A 14099-nucleotide genomic window follows, 5' to 3' on the forward strand; every position below is an offset into this window, starting at 1 on the left:
CCCAACTGCAGTAAATTCAGAGCGCTCATTGACATCCTACAAGCTGCACTTCCTGGGCTTAAAAGTAACTTTTACACCTGAGAATCTATTAAGCACGGACAATAGGTGTTAGCAGAAAAAGCTTTTTATTTAGTAAGTTGAAGTTGCTCAACTCCAGCTTTAATTTGGAAAGATAGAACATAGTAGATGAACAATATATGAATATATAAGGATCTCAACTTACAGAAAATTCAGACATTGCCAAGGTATCTGATCTCTCTCCATCTCTGTATATATGAACATTAACATGTCCAAAAACTCTTTTTTTTTTTTCCAGGAAAAAAAAAACAAACTGGGAAAAAGCAAGTAACATATGTTGCTGCTTAGCAAAAAAAAAAATAAGTATAGAATGAAATAAAAATCCAAATTATTGCAATGAGACCCAAGTAGAGCCGATTGACATGTTTTTGATGCATTTGTCTCATATTCCCATTTCTTTGGTGGACTGTTGGAATCCCGAAGAGTGTTCTCTGTTAGCCAGCCCCCCCCTCTGTACTCAGTAAGTTTCCATTTCAGAATGCACTGACAGGCTTTTAAACAGGACTGCGAAGTTCCAGGAGCCCTTTAATATTTACACTTAACCATTCTTTCCTTAACTGCCATTCACTTTTCCCCCACATTTCAATAGTCCTAAGAATGCTCTCCATTGTTCAAATCAAAACATATATATATATATATTTTTAAATTTTTTTATTTAACCATTAGGTAACTTTTCCATGTGAGTATTTTATTTAACCAGCTAAAAATAAAGGCATATCAATGTATTGGAAATTAAATCAAGGCGTACATTTGAGTAGAAAATAACTTTATACTGCATCATGAAAATGGCAACTCAACTGATATTAAAAAACAAAAAAACAAAAACAAAAAAAAAAACGAATGTGAAATATTTCTATTCATGTGGAAATAAATCTGTGCCTAATTTGCTCCTTCGGCTACACTGAACCAAGGCATGGGCTATGACCCCGGTGTCCGCTTCTTAAAACGGCGCATTTTCACAAACGTTCCTCTTCTCATTTGACAGCAGTGAAGTGGTGAAATAAGGTCTCATTAAACAAAAAACAAAAAAAGGTTTCATAGTATAAACCTAACCTACATGAATTAACAGAACAAATGTTTGCAGATACGGTTATGTAAAAAGAACAGAATGACCAACATACAGCTGCGGTTATGACGACGGTAACTGGTGGCCGGAGTCTGCCGAGAGAAAGGGACTTTGTTTTAATTTTTCTTCTGATGAAAAAGACTTGTACGCTTCACTGCCTAATTCCTGTGTAAAAACCTGACCCGGCTGTTTCCCGTCAGACAAAAAAAAAAAACACCCCAAACTACTCATTTCCTCTCCGTTCTGGAATATGTACGCGGTAGCATTGCTTGACAGGAGCTCGGCGCGACTCGTGTTTTTTTTTGTGTGCATTTTATTGGTTTTCACTTTTCGTTAAACTTTTTTTTTAGTCGAACGGGCTGAAGTCCCTCTCCACGTTCTCGGACTCGTCGTCGTCGGAGAAGAAGTCGTCCTCGTCGATGTCGTCCTCGTCGTAGTCCTCGTGCCACTCCGGGACGTACTCGTCGTCGTACTCGTCGTCCTCCTCGTCGCCGTCCCCGCCGTCCTCCGCCGTGTTGTTGACGTTGTCCGAGTCGCCCGAGTCGGAGCCCCCCTCCGACTTCGCCCTGGGGGGGGGGGGGGGGGGGGGGGGGGGAGAGAGAGAGAGAGAGAGGGTTGTCCTCAGAGCTGTGACCCCCTATGCCACTGCACACTGCATTTTAGGAAAACCTGCTTGCGACCTAAACAGACGCTTCAGTTAAGATCGCCCACACGATGAACTCACAGTCTAATCTGACATATCCAGAGCTTAACGTTCTAAGTTCTTGACTACACTAAAGTTACATTCAGTCTGCAGCTAAAATTGTCCCAATTCCAATTTTCCATTTGCATGTCACTTGTAAGTGGACGCTCAAACCAGGACTGCTGGGTTAATGCACAAATTTAGTGCACCGGCTGGGTGGGGTGTGCCCTCAGTGAAAGACAGGATTGGTGCAGAATGGCGTTCTCCTCCCAGCCATTGGTACACCAGCAAAGCGACGTGATTGGTTAATGCGGTCATAATTATGCATCGACAGGACAGTTGAGAGCCTTTCAAAAATGAATATGAACAGCCGATCTAAACGATCAAACCTGAGCAAAAAAATCTGAACTGAGCGTTAGGGTCCAGAGTCTTGAATGTAGCCTTAGTCAGTACAGAACCACTCTGACTGCGCCAATGCAATTAATGAAATCCATCTCACTTGACAACAAAACACATTTGCAGGCTACAGAATTACACCTGGACAGGTGATGTTGTTCCGGCAGCAGGACCCACCAGTCCCTCAGGGGCACGATACTCACTCCTTGTTCGAGTCCGTGTGGTTAGCCAGATTGGCCGCTTGGGCCGCCTCCTGGTCAGATCCGGGCTTGGACTGGTACCCCACCCGAAAATCCTGCAATTGGGAGAGTGGGACAGAAAGGCTTTATCACGGCTACGGATAAGGTCAGACACAGTTATGCACACGATCCCACAGCACTGGTTCCCAAGGGCTCCCTGTGGCCATTCCTTCTTAATATGTAACCTAAAATACAACACATTTTAATTTATTGAATGCGTACATTTTATGTACGCATTCATTTACCCAAGCTAAGATTAATTAATCAAATCAAGTCAAATCAAGGGAATACTTCTCTGCCTAATGAGTAATATACTAATAGTCTGTAATGTACTAATAACATAATAATGCTCAGCAGACATTGATATAACTAAGCTACAGAGAGTAAGAAGGCTGGTGTGATGGATGAGACTGAGGTGTCTGACAGCCATCTAGCCAGCAGGGGGCAGTCACAGGCACTACACTGGAGGAGAAGATTTTATTGGGAGGGGTTCCTCCCTTCAGTCCCTGAGTATTTACACTTCTGGATCAATGTGGATAAATATTAGCTCACCGGGCTCCAGTAACTCATGATCTGCAGAATAAAGCTTGCTGAATTTAAGCAGTTGGGTGTTGGGAATTTAAGCAATTGTTATGAACTGCTGTTGGGAGCCTGTCCTGTCTCTTTGCGCACGTAGAGGCGTGTGTGTGTGATTGAGCAAGCGTGTGTGAGTGCGCGCGCGCGTGTGTGTGTATGCGTGTGTGTGTGCATGTGTGAGTGCGTGTGTGTGCGTGTGCGTGTATGCATGTGTGAGTGTGTGTGTGTCTGTGTGTGAGTGCGCGCGCGTGTGTATGCATGTGTGAGTGCGCGTGTGTGCGTGTGTGTGTGTATGTGCGTGTGTGTGTATGCATGTGTGAGTGAGTGTGCGTGTGTGTGTATGCATGTGTGAGTGCGTGTGCGTGTGTGTGTGTGTGTGTGTGTGCGTGTGAGTGCGTGTGTGTGTGTGTATGCATGTGTGAGTGCGTGTGTGTATGTGCGTGTGTGTGTGTGTGTGAGTGCGTGTGTGTGAGTGTGTGCGTGTGTGTGTGTGTGTGTGTGCGTGAGTGCGTGTGTGAGTGTGTGTGTGTGTGTGTGTATGTGCGCGCGTGCGCGCGTGTGTGTATGCATGTGTGAGTGAGTGTGCGCGTGTGTGTGTGTGTGTGTGCGTGTGTATGTGCGCGCGTGTGTGTGCGTGTGTATGTGCGCGCGTGTGTGAGTGTGTGCGTGTGTGTATGTGCGCGCGTGTGTGTATGCATGTATGTGTGTGTGCGTGTGTGTGTGTGCGTGCCGTACCTGTGCGTGTGTGTATGTGCGCGCGTGCCGTACCTGTGTGTGTGTGTGTGTGTGTGAGTGTGTGTACCTGTGTAGAGTGTGTGTGTGTGCGCGCGCGTGCCGTACCTGTGTGGAGTGTGTGTGTGTGTGTACCTGTGTGGAGTGCTGCAGGATGGCCAGCAGACGCTCCTGGATGCGGCGGATCAGCTCCAGGCCGGTGTTGAGATGCTCGGGTTTGAGCAGCCGCACGCAGGAGGCCAGATCAGTGCACTGGAGCAGCGTCTCCTCTGCAGAGACACAGAGCAGATACCCACATCAGCCCTGTTACTCACGTCACCCAATTCATCCCCATTACATACTTACATCAGTCCTGTAACCTATGCCAGCCCCATTACCCACATCAGCCCTGTTACACACATCACCTAACTCATCCCCATTACATACTTACATCAGTCCTGTAACCTATGCCAGCCCCGTTACACACATCACCTAATTCAGCACCGTTACCGACCCACATCAGCCCCGCTGCCCATCTACGTCAGCAAGGTGACATAACGAAATGTTCATTAATGTAAGCAAACATTCTTGCATAGTGCATGAAAATGGCTGCCGAACAAGACAATGTCAAGAGAACAAACAAGACATAAAATGGCTATTGCAATTTATGTCGATGAATGTGCTGTCAACTCTTAGAAACAATCCGTGGATATATTTGTGGTCAAAATACATAGGATAGATCTAGCTCTCGTTGTCAGGTCTGCCTTTAATTAAATTAAGTGTTAAGTGTTGGTGTTCATCACGAAAGTACGCCCTGTTGGAAGCACAAGCTGTTGCAGATAAAGTGAACAGGACTCACCAACAAAAAAATCATCACGCGTCTTTATAAAACAGCGAGTGAGATGTGTACCGCTCCCCGCGATGCGTCCGTGTCCGACGGGGAGGTCCGCAACTCACCCAGGAGGATCTGGAGGGCGTTGGTGTGGAGATCCAGGGCCTCGGTCTGCTGCTCCATCACGTCCATCTTCTCCGTGTCCTGGTTGTAGTAGCTGTACACGCACGAGTAGGCCAGCACCTGAGCAAACGCAAACGTGTTAAACCTCAACGAGGAAAACTACTTTCAGAGAGCAATCGATCGATCTCCATCGTCCCCCCCCAGGGGAAATTTGGTCTGCAGCCAGGGCTCGGTTAATAACAACCACGTTAAAAATGGACAATCACAAAACGGCAAGAAAATAAATATATAAATAAAGAATAAAATAAAAACACAAGATCCTGTCAGACGTGAAGTAAAAACAGATGTTTGGCATGGTGTATTTACACGGTGAAACAGATTTTACACAAATCAACAAAACTGGCAAATTCACTTTGACCAAATGAACAATCAACATTTTTCCATATTCTTTTTTTAATATAAAAGGTCAATATTTTCTGTGACCGGTTGATTACCATTTTCTGTCTACTCAGGACAATAAACTAAAAAAACAAATTTGTTCTTTTCGTACATCAACAGTTCCTGAAAACTTCAGATTTAAATATATAACTATAGACCAATCTCACATGACCTCTGTGACCTTAATGCCCAACACAATGGAAACGGCACACGAGACCATGCAGGACGGAAAGGCCTTCCTGACCTTGCGAGCCTGGGCCAAAATCTTGCAGGCGTCGATGACAAACGTTAAGGACTTCATCTGCAGCGCTTCGTTGATCGAGGAGACCTTGTTCTCCAGGTTGATGGCAAAGTCCTGGAAGGAGAGGAAACCTGGTGAGATCCACGTCGCCTTCACCACGAGCCGTGACCAATGAAATAGCGAGCTCAAGTAGTGTTGAGTTAGAGGGGCAGACCCATACCTTGGCCTGATTGTGGAAAGTGCATCTCTCGTTGTAGTCCTGGAACTTCTTTTCCTGGCGGGCTGCTTTGCTCACCTGTTCACACAAAATCAAACCCGTTACTTCACTGATTATCTACTCACCTGCACTTACGAGAGCACCCACGCACATACAATATCGGTGCTCTAGGTCCGCAGCAAAAACAACAATTTTATTTCTATAGAGAGACACACTCATAGAACTTTTTTCCTCTCAACACCAAAACACAGAACATTCTGGAAAGGGTATAGGGGCCTTACCATAGCAGAGCAGTTGTAGTAATCCTTGTGTGTGGGTTTCCAAGGTTTGAGACACCGCCAGCAGAAGCCGTGGTTGCATTTGGCACAAGTCATGCTGGGGCACAAAGAAACACCAGATATTCACGCAGTTAGAGGTCAGACTTTTAAGGCCATTGTAACCCTCATCCTGCCGATCCCACTCAGAAACAAAGGCAGAGGGTCTTCCTGTTCAGATCAGTTACGTCACGAGGCAGCTGGGACTTCTGAGAAAGCCACGTACAGTCTTACGGCAACACAGACCAATAAACAAGATTAATAAACAAGTTTGTATAATCTAACAATGGCAATCTGACCAGAATCGGGACTAAACCTAAACCAAGCACGAGTCACAGTTCTGTAGGTCCACAAGACCAGTACTCTCATCAGGCTACATTCAAACTCCTACACGGTTCAGACAAGGACATGGTCCAGCCCCAGACCTGGTTTAGACGGGGACCCGTTCAGCTCAGTTATGTCCCGAGACAACTGCGACCGAGCTCAGAGCAGACTTCTGAGAAAGCCGTGTGTACAGCCTTAAGGTCACGCAGACCAATAAACAAGACCATTAATAATTACATGCTTCTCACTCCTAACCTTGCCAATTTGTGGCTTTGGGGCCTTAAAATACAGTCGCAGTTCCCTGGGGTCGACAAGACCAGTACGGTCCAGCCCCGGGACCTGGTTCAGCCCGGGACCAGACCCTAAACCGTGACCCGGCTCAGACCCGCCTCCCGGGCGGATTACTCACTGCAGACAGCCCTCGTTCTTCTCGATCTGGGCGTGGCAGCTGGGGCAGCGCTTGGAGATGAGCTTGGCCAGGTGCTTGCTCTGAGCCTCCATGCTCATGCCCTCGTAGTAGCCCCCATCGTCCATCCACTGGGACATGTGGCTACAGCTGGCTGGGTAGTGTGCCTTGGTGCAAAAAACAAAACAAAACAAAACATCAGACATGTTACAAACTGCACGGTGTAATGGACTCTGTGGTCCAGTGACTATGTGATACCATAGATATTCTTGGACAAAAACAAGATGGTCTGCTCTGTATTCTTAACATTGAAAGTTTGTTCCCCTCGAGTGTTAATCGAGTGGAGCGCAATGTAGCTTCAATGGATGCTTAGAAGCACCAGATACTCGGTTTCAAAGCCTCCTGCAGTTAAGAAGGGAGGACGGAAGGAGCACAAGAACAGACTACCTGGTTAATGCATCGTATCTATGGTGATCCAGAGCACCGTAGTACACTCTATGGTACAGTGAAGAGAGAAGAGCGTAGAGCGCAGCACTGACCTCTGGGAAGTTGCAGCTGAAGCAGGAGGACCAGCAGCACTTGGAGCAGGTGCCCATGCTGCCAATGTTCTCCTTGCACAGGATCTGGTCGCAGCCCTGGGGGTTGGTGCACCAGGTCAGGTTGGAGCAGCACTCCACGTAACCCCGGAGCAGAGCGTTCTCGTACTGTGGGAGGGGGAGGGGGAGGGGGGGGAGACAGGGCAGACGCTGGGTTACTCAAGCAGGGATGCAGCACTCCTGGCCCCGGAGGGCCGGTATGTACGTGTCTTATACTCCATGCACAGTGCTGTCAGAAGTGTCTTGTACTACATCCACAGTGTTGTCAGACATGTCGTATACTACATGCACAGTGCTGTCAGACATGTCTTACACTACATGCACAGTGCTGGAGACGTGTCTTATACTACATGCACAGCGTTATCAGACATGTCTTATACTACATCCACAGTGCTGTCAGACATGTCTTATACTGCATGCACACTGCTGTCGGATATGTCTTACACTACATGCACGTGCTGTCAGACATGTCTTATAGTACATGTAGAATGCTGTCAGATATGTTTTATACTACATGCACAGTGCTGTCAGACGTGTCTTACACTACACAGACCTTGGCAATGATGTCCTTGTCGGTCAGGATGCTGTAGAAGAACTGGGAGGTGGGCTGGGCGTGGCAGTCTGTGATGGGACAGTTGCAGCTCATCACCAAGTTCTGCTCGATTCTGGCTGTGAGGTACTCCTGCCAGCATGACTGCAAAACACACAACACCCGCGTCAGAAGGGCACCTCGGAAACTGCAACACTACATTTTTTAAAAAGCGTTCCCCATTTTTACCCCCAAATTGGGATGCCCAATCATGCTGAAACACAGAAGCATGTGTTGCCAGTCGCTGCTTCATATCACACGGAAGTGTGCAAGTCAGGCTCACACAGACATTAGTCAGAGGAAGATGCTACATCTGTAGTTAAACAGATGAACTTGCGGGCACATGTGGAAAGTCCAGAGGTCAGAAAGTACAAGTCATGTGTGGCCATGTGGTTCTTCCATCCATGAAATCAGCCAGCTGATTTCACCAATTAGTTCTACCTCCTGACTGAAGAGTTGTGCTAATTAGCAAATACTGTGACCTGAGCTTGGTGCATAAGCCTAAACAACTATTTCTTGGCGCATCTTGCAAAAATCCGTATCCAAAATACAATATTTGAGCATAACAGCTCACCAAAGCACAGCACACTTTTTATTATTGAATAATTATTGGAGAAAACTACATATTAAGCCATATTACACATTTGTAGAAATACAAATGTAGATCCCCTTAAAATGGAAATAGGTTTTACTGATTATCCTCACTGGTGGGGGGTATGCCCGGTTTTCTGATGCATCCGAGTAACACTTTTCTCTTCGCAATGATCAAACGGCCAAGAGGACTATTTAGTGTGGAGGAGACCCACCCGGCAGCAGTAGTGCATGCAGCAGAGGGAGGGGGTGTCGTCGGGGTCCCCCGTCAGGGGGGTGAGGCAGACGGGACACTGGGACACGGGGCTGGGCGGCGGCTGGGGGTTGCGGCCCTTCAGGCCGGCCGCCAGGACCAGGGTGTCGGGGTCGTCGGTGTAGCGCTGGACGAGGAGGTCCACGTTCCACTTGCAGTGCACCAGCAGGTGCTCGGCCCGGTCCAGGTCCAGGCTGAGCGTGGCGGACACCTGCTGCACCGTCCTCTTCATCAGCTGCTGGACCTCCTCCTGGGTCATGGTGCGGCCCATGGAGAAGAGCACCGCCTCCAGGACCCCGTCCTCCGCCCGCTGCGGGCCCGCCAGGAGACCTCCCAGACTGCAGGGGGAGACACACAGTCGCCGGTCAGTCAACCCTGCCTCCTCTCCTGCAGCCTGCTCTCACACACAACACTCAATGGGGGGGAGTTGTACTCTCCACCCACCAAGCCAGGTTGAAAGTGACCCTTTAAAATGGATGATGAGGAGGAGCTGACATTTGGGCAAGCAGTACGGGATCCGACTAACCGCCCCCTCTCCAAGTCTGTCTTCAGTTCTCACTCGTTGGGGGTGGAGTTACAAGTCTAAGTTTGTAGGTCAGTACTGGGGGCAGCTTAATTTGGCTCAAATTCTTTTTATTAAATTCAGTTCCAGAATGCAGAATCCCTATCTTGCTTCTTCGTCTGGGAAACAACAGTCGCATTGCGGAATTGACAGAAGGCGCTAGAACCTTGTGCCTTTAAAATGCAAGCACTGGACTCCATGGCAATGTTAATGTCAATGAACACATTCAGTTGAGCGTAATACAATATCACAATTTTTATTTGCATTGATTTTATGCACATTGTATGTACATTTTAACAGAAATGAGCCAGAAAGGTAGAGCCCATTGCATCCATAAATGCTAACTAATGTCAAACCGAACTGCTATCAGGAAGAGCCTCAAATCTACTCGTTTCCATACACACACACACAAAAACAACGAAGGAGGTTCAAATAAGTCTTCTCTTTATTTCTTAAAATGATAACATTCTGGTGTTCTGTGCCTAAAACAAAACATTGAGCACAAGTTGCATATATATATATATATATCTTTTTGGTTTTGCAATAACATTTATTTATTTATTTATATATATATATATACTTTTTTAAAGTGAGCATTTAAGGCACCCACAGACCACATGGGTGAACACACAGTCAGACCTGGCCCTCTGGCCCTCAGCCCCGGCCCCGGCCCCGACCCTGCTGCAGCGCGATTGGTGCACGCTCACAGGTGAGAGCAGTTTGTGTGCGCAGGTGCATTTAAAGCTCAAAGGTGGACAGAAACGACAGGCAGGAAAAACAGGACGGCACTGACAGAACTGACTCTGATCGGCAAAACCGATGCCATTTATCAGTTAAACTGACCTCCTCTGGAACTGGGAGAAAAAAAAAAAAAAACATGAAACATGAAATGAATAAGATTATAAACAGGCTTAGGCAGACAATGTAGGAATCTTAGGAAATAAACAAAACAAAAAAAACACCCCCAGAAGCTTCAGCGGGACGGGTGGCGCACGCGCACACGCATGCATGCACACGCATGCACGCCCTGCCAAAGCAGGCAGGCACACCGCTCGGGGTGGGGCGGTAAGGGGGGGGCTTTTGTCCCCTCCTTTGTTCTAAATGGCCCAGAGGACTACAGTCCTTTCGTGAACCCCGCGACCCTCCCCTCCTCTCCACCCCGCCCCGCCCCGCCCCGCCCATGTGGCTCAATCCTCATCATCACACCTGGTGGGAGCATTGCTGCCGCCGCCATTGCCGAGGTCGGGGCTGGAGCCCTTCTTCAGCTCGGGCCGGCTGAAGGAGATGTGGGCCTGGCCCTTCTGCGGCGTGCTGGGGTCCTCGGCCAGGAACTCCACGATGTGCGGGCTGTCCTCGTTGCGCCTGACGTAGCCCTTGTTGATGACGTGCATCACGCAGGACAGCACGTCGGTGGTGCTGCAGCCGAAGCGCACCGCGCCCGGCGCCCGCGTCGCCTCCTGCTTCTGACACGTGTCCAGCACCTGCAGGGGGTCGGGGGCGGGGGGGATCGGGGGCGGGACCAGGGGGTGGGATCGGGGGATGGGATTGGGGGCGGGACCAGGGGGAGGGACCAGGGGGTGGGAGGGGAAGGGGGGGGGGATCAGGGGGAGGGACCAGGGACAGGGGGGTTGGGCCGGGGACAAGGGGGGGCGGGTCCAGGGGGCGGGACCGAGGGGGGGCAGGACCGGGGGGGGGGAGCAGGGGGTGGGACCGGGGCGGGTGGGGGGTTGGACCAGGGGTGGGGAGCGGGGAAGCGGGGGGGCGGGACCAGGGAGAGGGACCGGGGACAAGGGGGGGCAGGACCAGGGGGCAGGGGCGGGACCAGAGGGAGGGGAGCAGAAAGCCAACAAGATCACCGATTGAACACCGACTGGCTGGCCCTGAACCTAATTAGGAACGTGTTAAGCCACTGCAACTGCAAATCGTACGGCACCAATTTAGGCGGCGCGGTCTGTCTGGTGATGAATATTCATCCGCCGGAGTGACCTGTTGAATATTCATCACCGGGATGGACTCTGTTGGACTGTGGAAGAGGTGGAGAGTTGCAATGCAAAGCAGGACCTCTTGGTGGCAGCACTGTGCACAGGGATCCCCACTCACACCACATGCACCAGATTCCAGGACTTTAAGGACATTTTCAGTATGAATGTGCCAGGATTTAACTGCCCAAAACTCCTGTGAAATTTACCGATTTCCCAACAAAGGGACAGGAGAGGGAAATACATTTTGAGGCGCAAGGCTTTTAAAAGGTTTCCAATCCATGTCCATTCTCGTGTTAGCTAATTCCAGTCCACAGAACACTTTTGGACTTAACAGACAAACAACGTGAGCTGAGCAGGCCATTGTCTTCAGCAGGACAGATCTAGGTTTCTGTGCATTTTTATTTTTGACTTTTATGTTTGGCATTTTACATGCTTCTTCTCTGGGACTTTCCATGATTATGATTTTCAGAATTAAAAAAAACTCCTCACGTGCAACTCTTAAAACTTGGGGAAAAAAATGCATCCCTACATTTTACAGAAGCCTGAAGTCACAAAGCAGGTCAGGCCATCAGGAGCAATTGCAAGATTGTTAAAAAAAAAAACCCAACTCCCCAGAGAAAGGGGCGGAGCCGGGAGGGGTTACGGAGGGGGGTCTTACCCTGAAGACCAGGTTGTCGATGTGCATCTCCTTCTCCACCTTCATGACCTGGACGATGAGGCAGTAGACGTAGTTCCTCTTCCTCTCCAGCGTGCTGGCGGCGTCCTCGTCCACGTTCAGGTAGGTCTGCTTGGGGAGCAGGTAGCAGTAGCTGTGGCCCTCCGAGTCCTGGGGGAGGGCCTCCTGGTTCAGGCACAGGACCCCTGCGGGCGTGCAAAGCGAACGTCGCCATTGGTCAGCTCGTGTAAGGATCGCCACGGAAACGACCGCTCCACTAAGCACAATCTGCACGCCAGACGCTACACACAAGGCATTTCATGATCATATGTTTCACTAGCCTCAAATGATGCCTTTATAGCTAAACTTAAGCTTTTAAATTGCACCCGACAAGCTGGCTAATTCGCTGAGAGACTCCAAACCGCTTTGAGTGAGGCTGCGGAGTCCCGTATTTGCTCCGTGCCAGAGGTCAGAGGCGAAAGGCGAAAGGTGAAAGGTGAGAGGCGAGAGAGCAGGAGGGGTGACCTCACACTTCATTGGGTCGGCGCTGGAGCTCTTGTGGACCAGGATGCGCTTCTCAGCGGTGAGGGGCTTGAGTGCGTGGAGCAGCACGACGAGGGAGAGCCCCGTGGCCTGCTGCAAGGCCTCCACGGCCACGTCCTGGGGGGGGGGGGGGGGGGGGGGGGGGGGGGGCAGAGAGAGAGCGGCCTCAGTCACCACGCCACACGCTTTAAAAACCTTCCTGCTTCCTGCTTTCTAAAGAGCCAGAACACCTGCTGGGTAAGGACCCAGGAACATAACAGAAACCCACTCTGGACCGAACACCCAGCAGCTGCAAGGCCGGCTGACATCTGACACATGAATGCCATTAGTGAACGGCAAGCCATTTATATTAAACTGCCAAACGGTCATTAAAAAGATAGGGCCTTCGCCAGGGTTTCATGTAGTCTGTGAATTACAACAGTCGATAAACTTGCTGGGTGACCGCCATTTTGACCCCATTTATTGAGTAGAACAGATGTATTATGGGTAGTACAGTACCCCTCTGTATGCATTCACGGCAGGCACACTGCATATTTAAAATGTGACTCAGCGCTCAGCCCTAGTGAAAGTAAAATGAGAGTCAATCCCCTGATGGTACACCGGGCTCCTCTCTCTCTCTCCCCCCGCTGGCGCTGTCCGCGGGGGCGTGCGAGGGCGGGCTCACCTCCTGGCTGTTGAACTGCAGCAGTATGTACATCTGCAGCGTGGAGACGTAGAGGATGCAGGAGCCGTAGTGGAGCTCGGCGTGCCCCAGCCAGGTCCACTGCAGCCGCCGGGGCTTGCTGTGCGTCAGGTTGTACATCGTCTGGCCTGCAGGGGGAGCCGGCGCGTCAACACCGAGAGCAGAGCAGAGCAGAGACAGATCCCAGAACAAGACAGCATTACAGCATGTGTATAAAACTACATTGTATAGTGGAAATGAAAGCTTATTATATAGCATGGAGGAGGGGGGACTGACTGGGGGGTGGGGGGGAGAGGTGGAGGAGGAAGGGCTGACGGGGGAGGGGGGCAGTGACTGCGCTGGAGGGTGGAGAGATGGCGGAGGGGGGATTGACTGGGGGGAGAGGTGGGGGGTAGAGGTGGGGGAGGTGGGGGGTAGAGGTGCAGGAGGGGGGGGAGGTGGGGGGTAGAGGTGCAGGAGGGGGGAGAGGTGGGGGGTAGAGGTGCAGGAGGGGGGATTGACTGGGGGGAGAGGTGGGGGGTAGAGGTGCAGGAGGGGGGAGAGGTGGGGGGTAGAGGTGCAGGAGGGGGGAGAGGTGGCGTAGGGGGAATTGATTGGGGGGAGAGGTGGGGGGTAGAGGTGCAGGAGGGGGGACTGACTGGGGGGAGGGGGGAGAGGTGGGGGGGAGAGTTGGAAGAGGTGCACTAACTGTTGGCGTAGAAGTCGGTGAACTCGGCCAGGTAGCCGCAGAGCTGGGGGGGGAAGTGGCGGTCGGGGCGCTCCAGGTAGCAGGGGGAGGAGACGGCCCAGCAGCGCGGGGACAGGACCAGCACCTTCACCTCACCCTCCTCCTCCAGCCCCGGGGCCTGGTCCTCCGCCATCTGCGCCATATACACACACACAGCCGCACGCACGTGCACACACACACACGCACACGCACGCGCGCGCGCGCGCGCACGCACGCACGCACGCACGCACACACACACACACACACACACACGCACACGCACACACACGCACACAC

The 14099-nt window shown here is 50.7% G+C and overlaps 1 protein-coding gene across 3 annotated transcripts in view; it reads right to left on the reverse strand.

Moving 5' to 3' along the window:
* Positions 1 to 108: 108 nt before the first annotated feature.
* The window catches only part of LOC118217871 (cullin-9), a 48852-nt gene continuing 34861 nt past the window's right edge, over positions 109 to 14099 (reverse strand). For all 3 annotated transcript variants that reach the window (XM_035399987.1, XM_035399986.1, XM_035399985.1), the window contains exons 27-42: positions 13785 to 13956; positions 13079 to 13224; positions 12402 to 12531; positions 11875 to 12077; positions 10441 to 10715; positions 8635 to 9010; positions 7793 to 7933; positions 7183 to 7347; positions 6647 to 6810; positions 5881 to 5974; positions 5603 to 5677; positions 5386 to 5496; positions 4706 to 4823; positions 3905 to 4038; positions 2426 to 2517; positions 109 to 1710 (exon numbers count right to left, since the gene is read on the reverse strand). In XM_035399987.1, coding sequence (XP_035255878.1) covers positions 1491 to 1710; positions 2426 to 2517; positions 3905 to 4038; positions 4706 to 4823; positions 5386 to 5496; positions 5603 to 5677; positions 5881 to 5974; positions 6647 to 6810; positions 7183 to 7347; positions 7793 to 7933; positions 8635 to 9010; positions 10441 to 10715; positions 11875 to 12077; positions 12402 to 12531; positions 13079 to 13224; positions 13785 to 13956 — 2616 coding nt within the window. In that variant the 3' untranslated portion in view covers positions 109 to 1490. The remainder of the gene's footprint in view (positions 1711 to 2425; positions 2518 to 3904; positions 4039 to 4705; positions 4824 to 5385; positions 5497 to 5602; positions 5678 to 5880; positions 5975 to 6646; positions 6811 to 7182; positions 7348 to 7792; positions 7934 to 8634; positions 9011 to 10440; positions 10716 to 11874; positions 12078 to 12401; positions 12532 to 13078; positions 13225 to 13784; positions 13957 to 14099) is intronic.

This window comes from Anguilla anguilla, chromosome 18, assembly GCF_013347855.1.
Source record: "Anguilla anguilla isolate fAngAng1 chromosome 18, fAngAng1.pri, whole genome shotgun sequence".
In the NCBI taxonomy this organism is placed as follows: domain Eukaryota; kingdom Metazoa; phylum Chordata; class Actinopteri; order Anguilliformes; family Anguillidae; genus Anguilla; species Anguilla anguilla.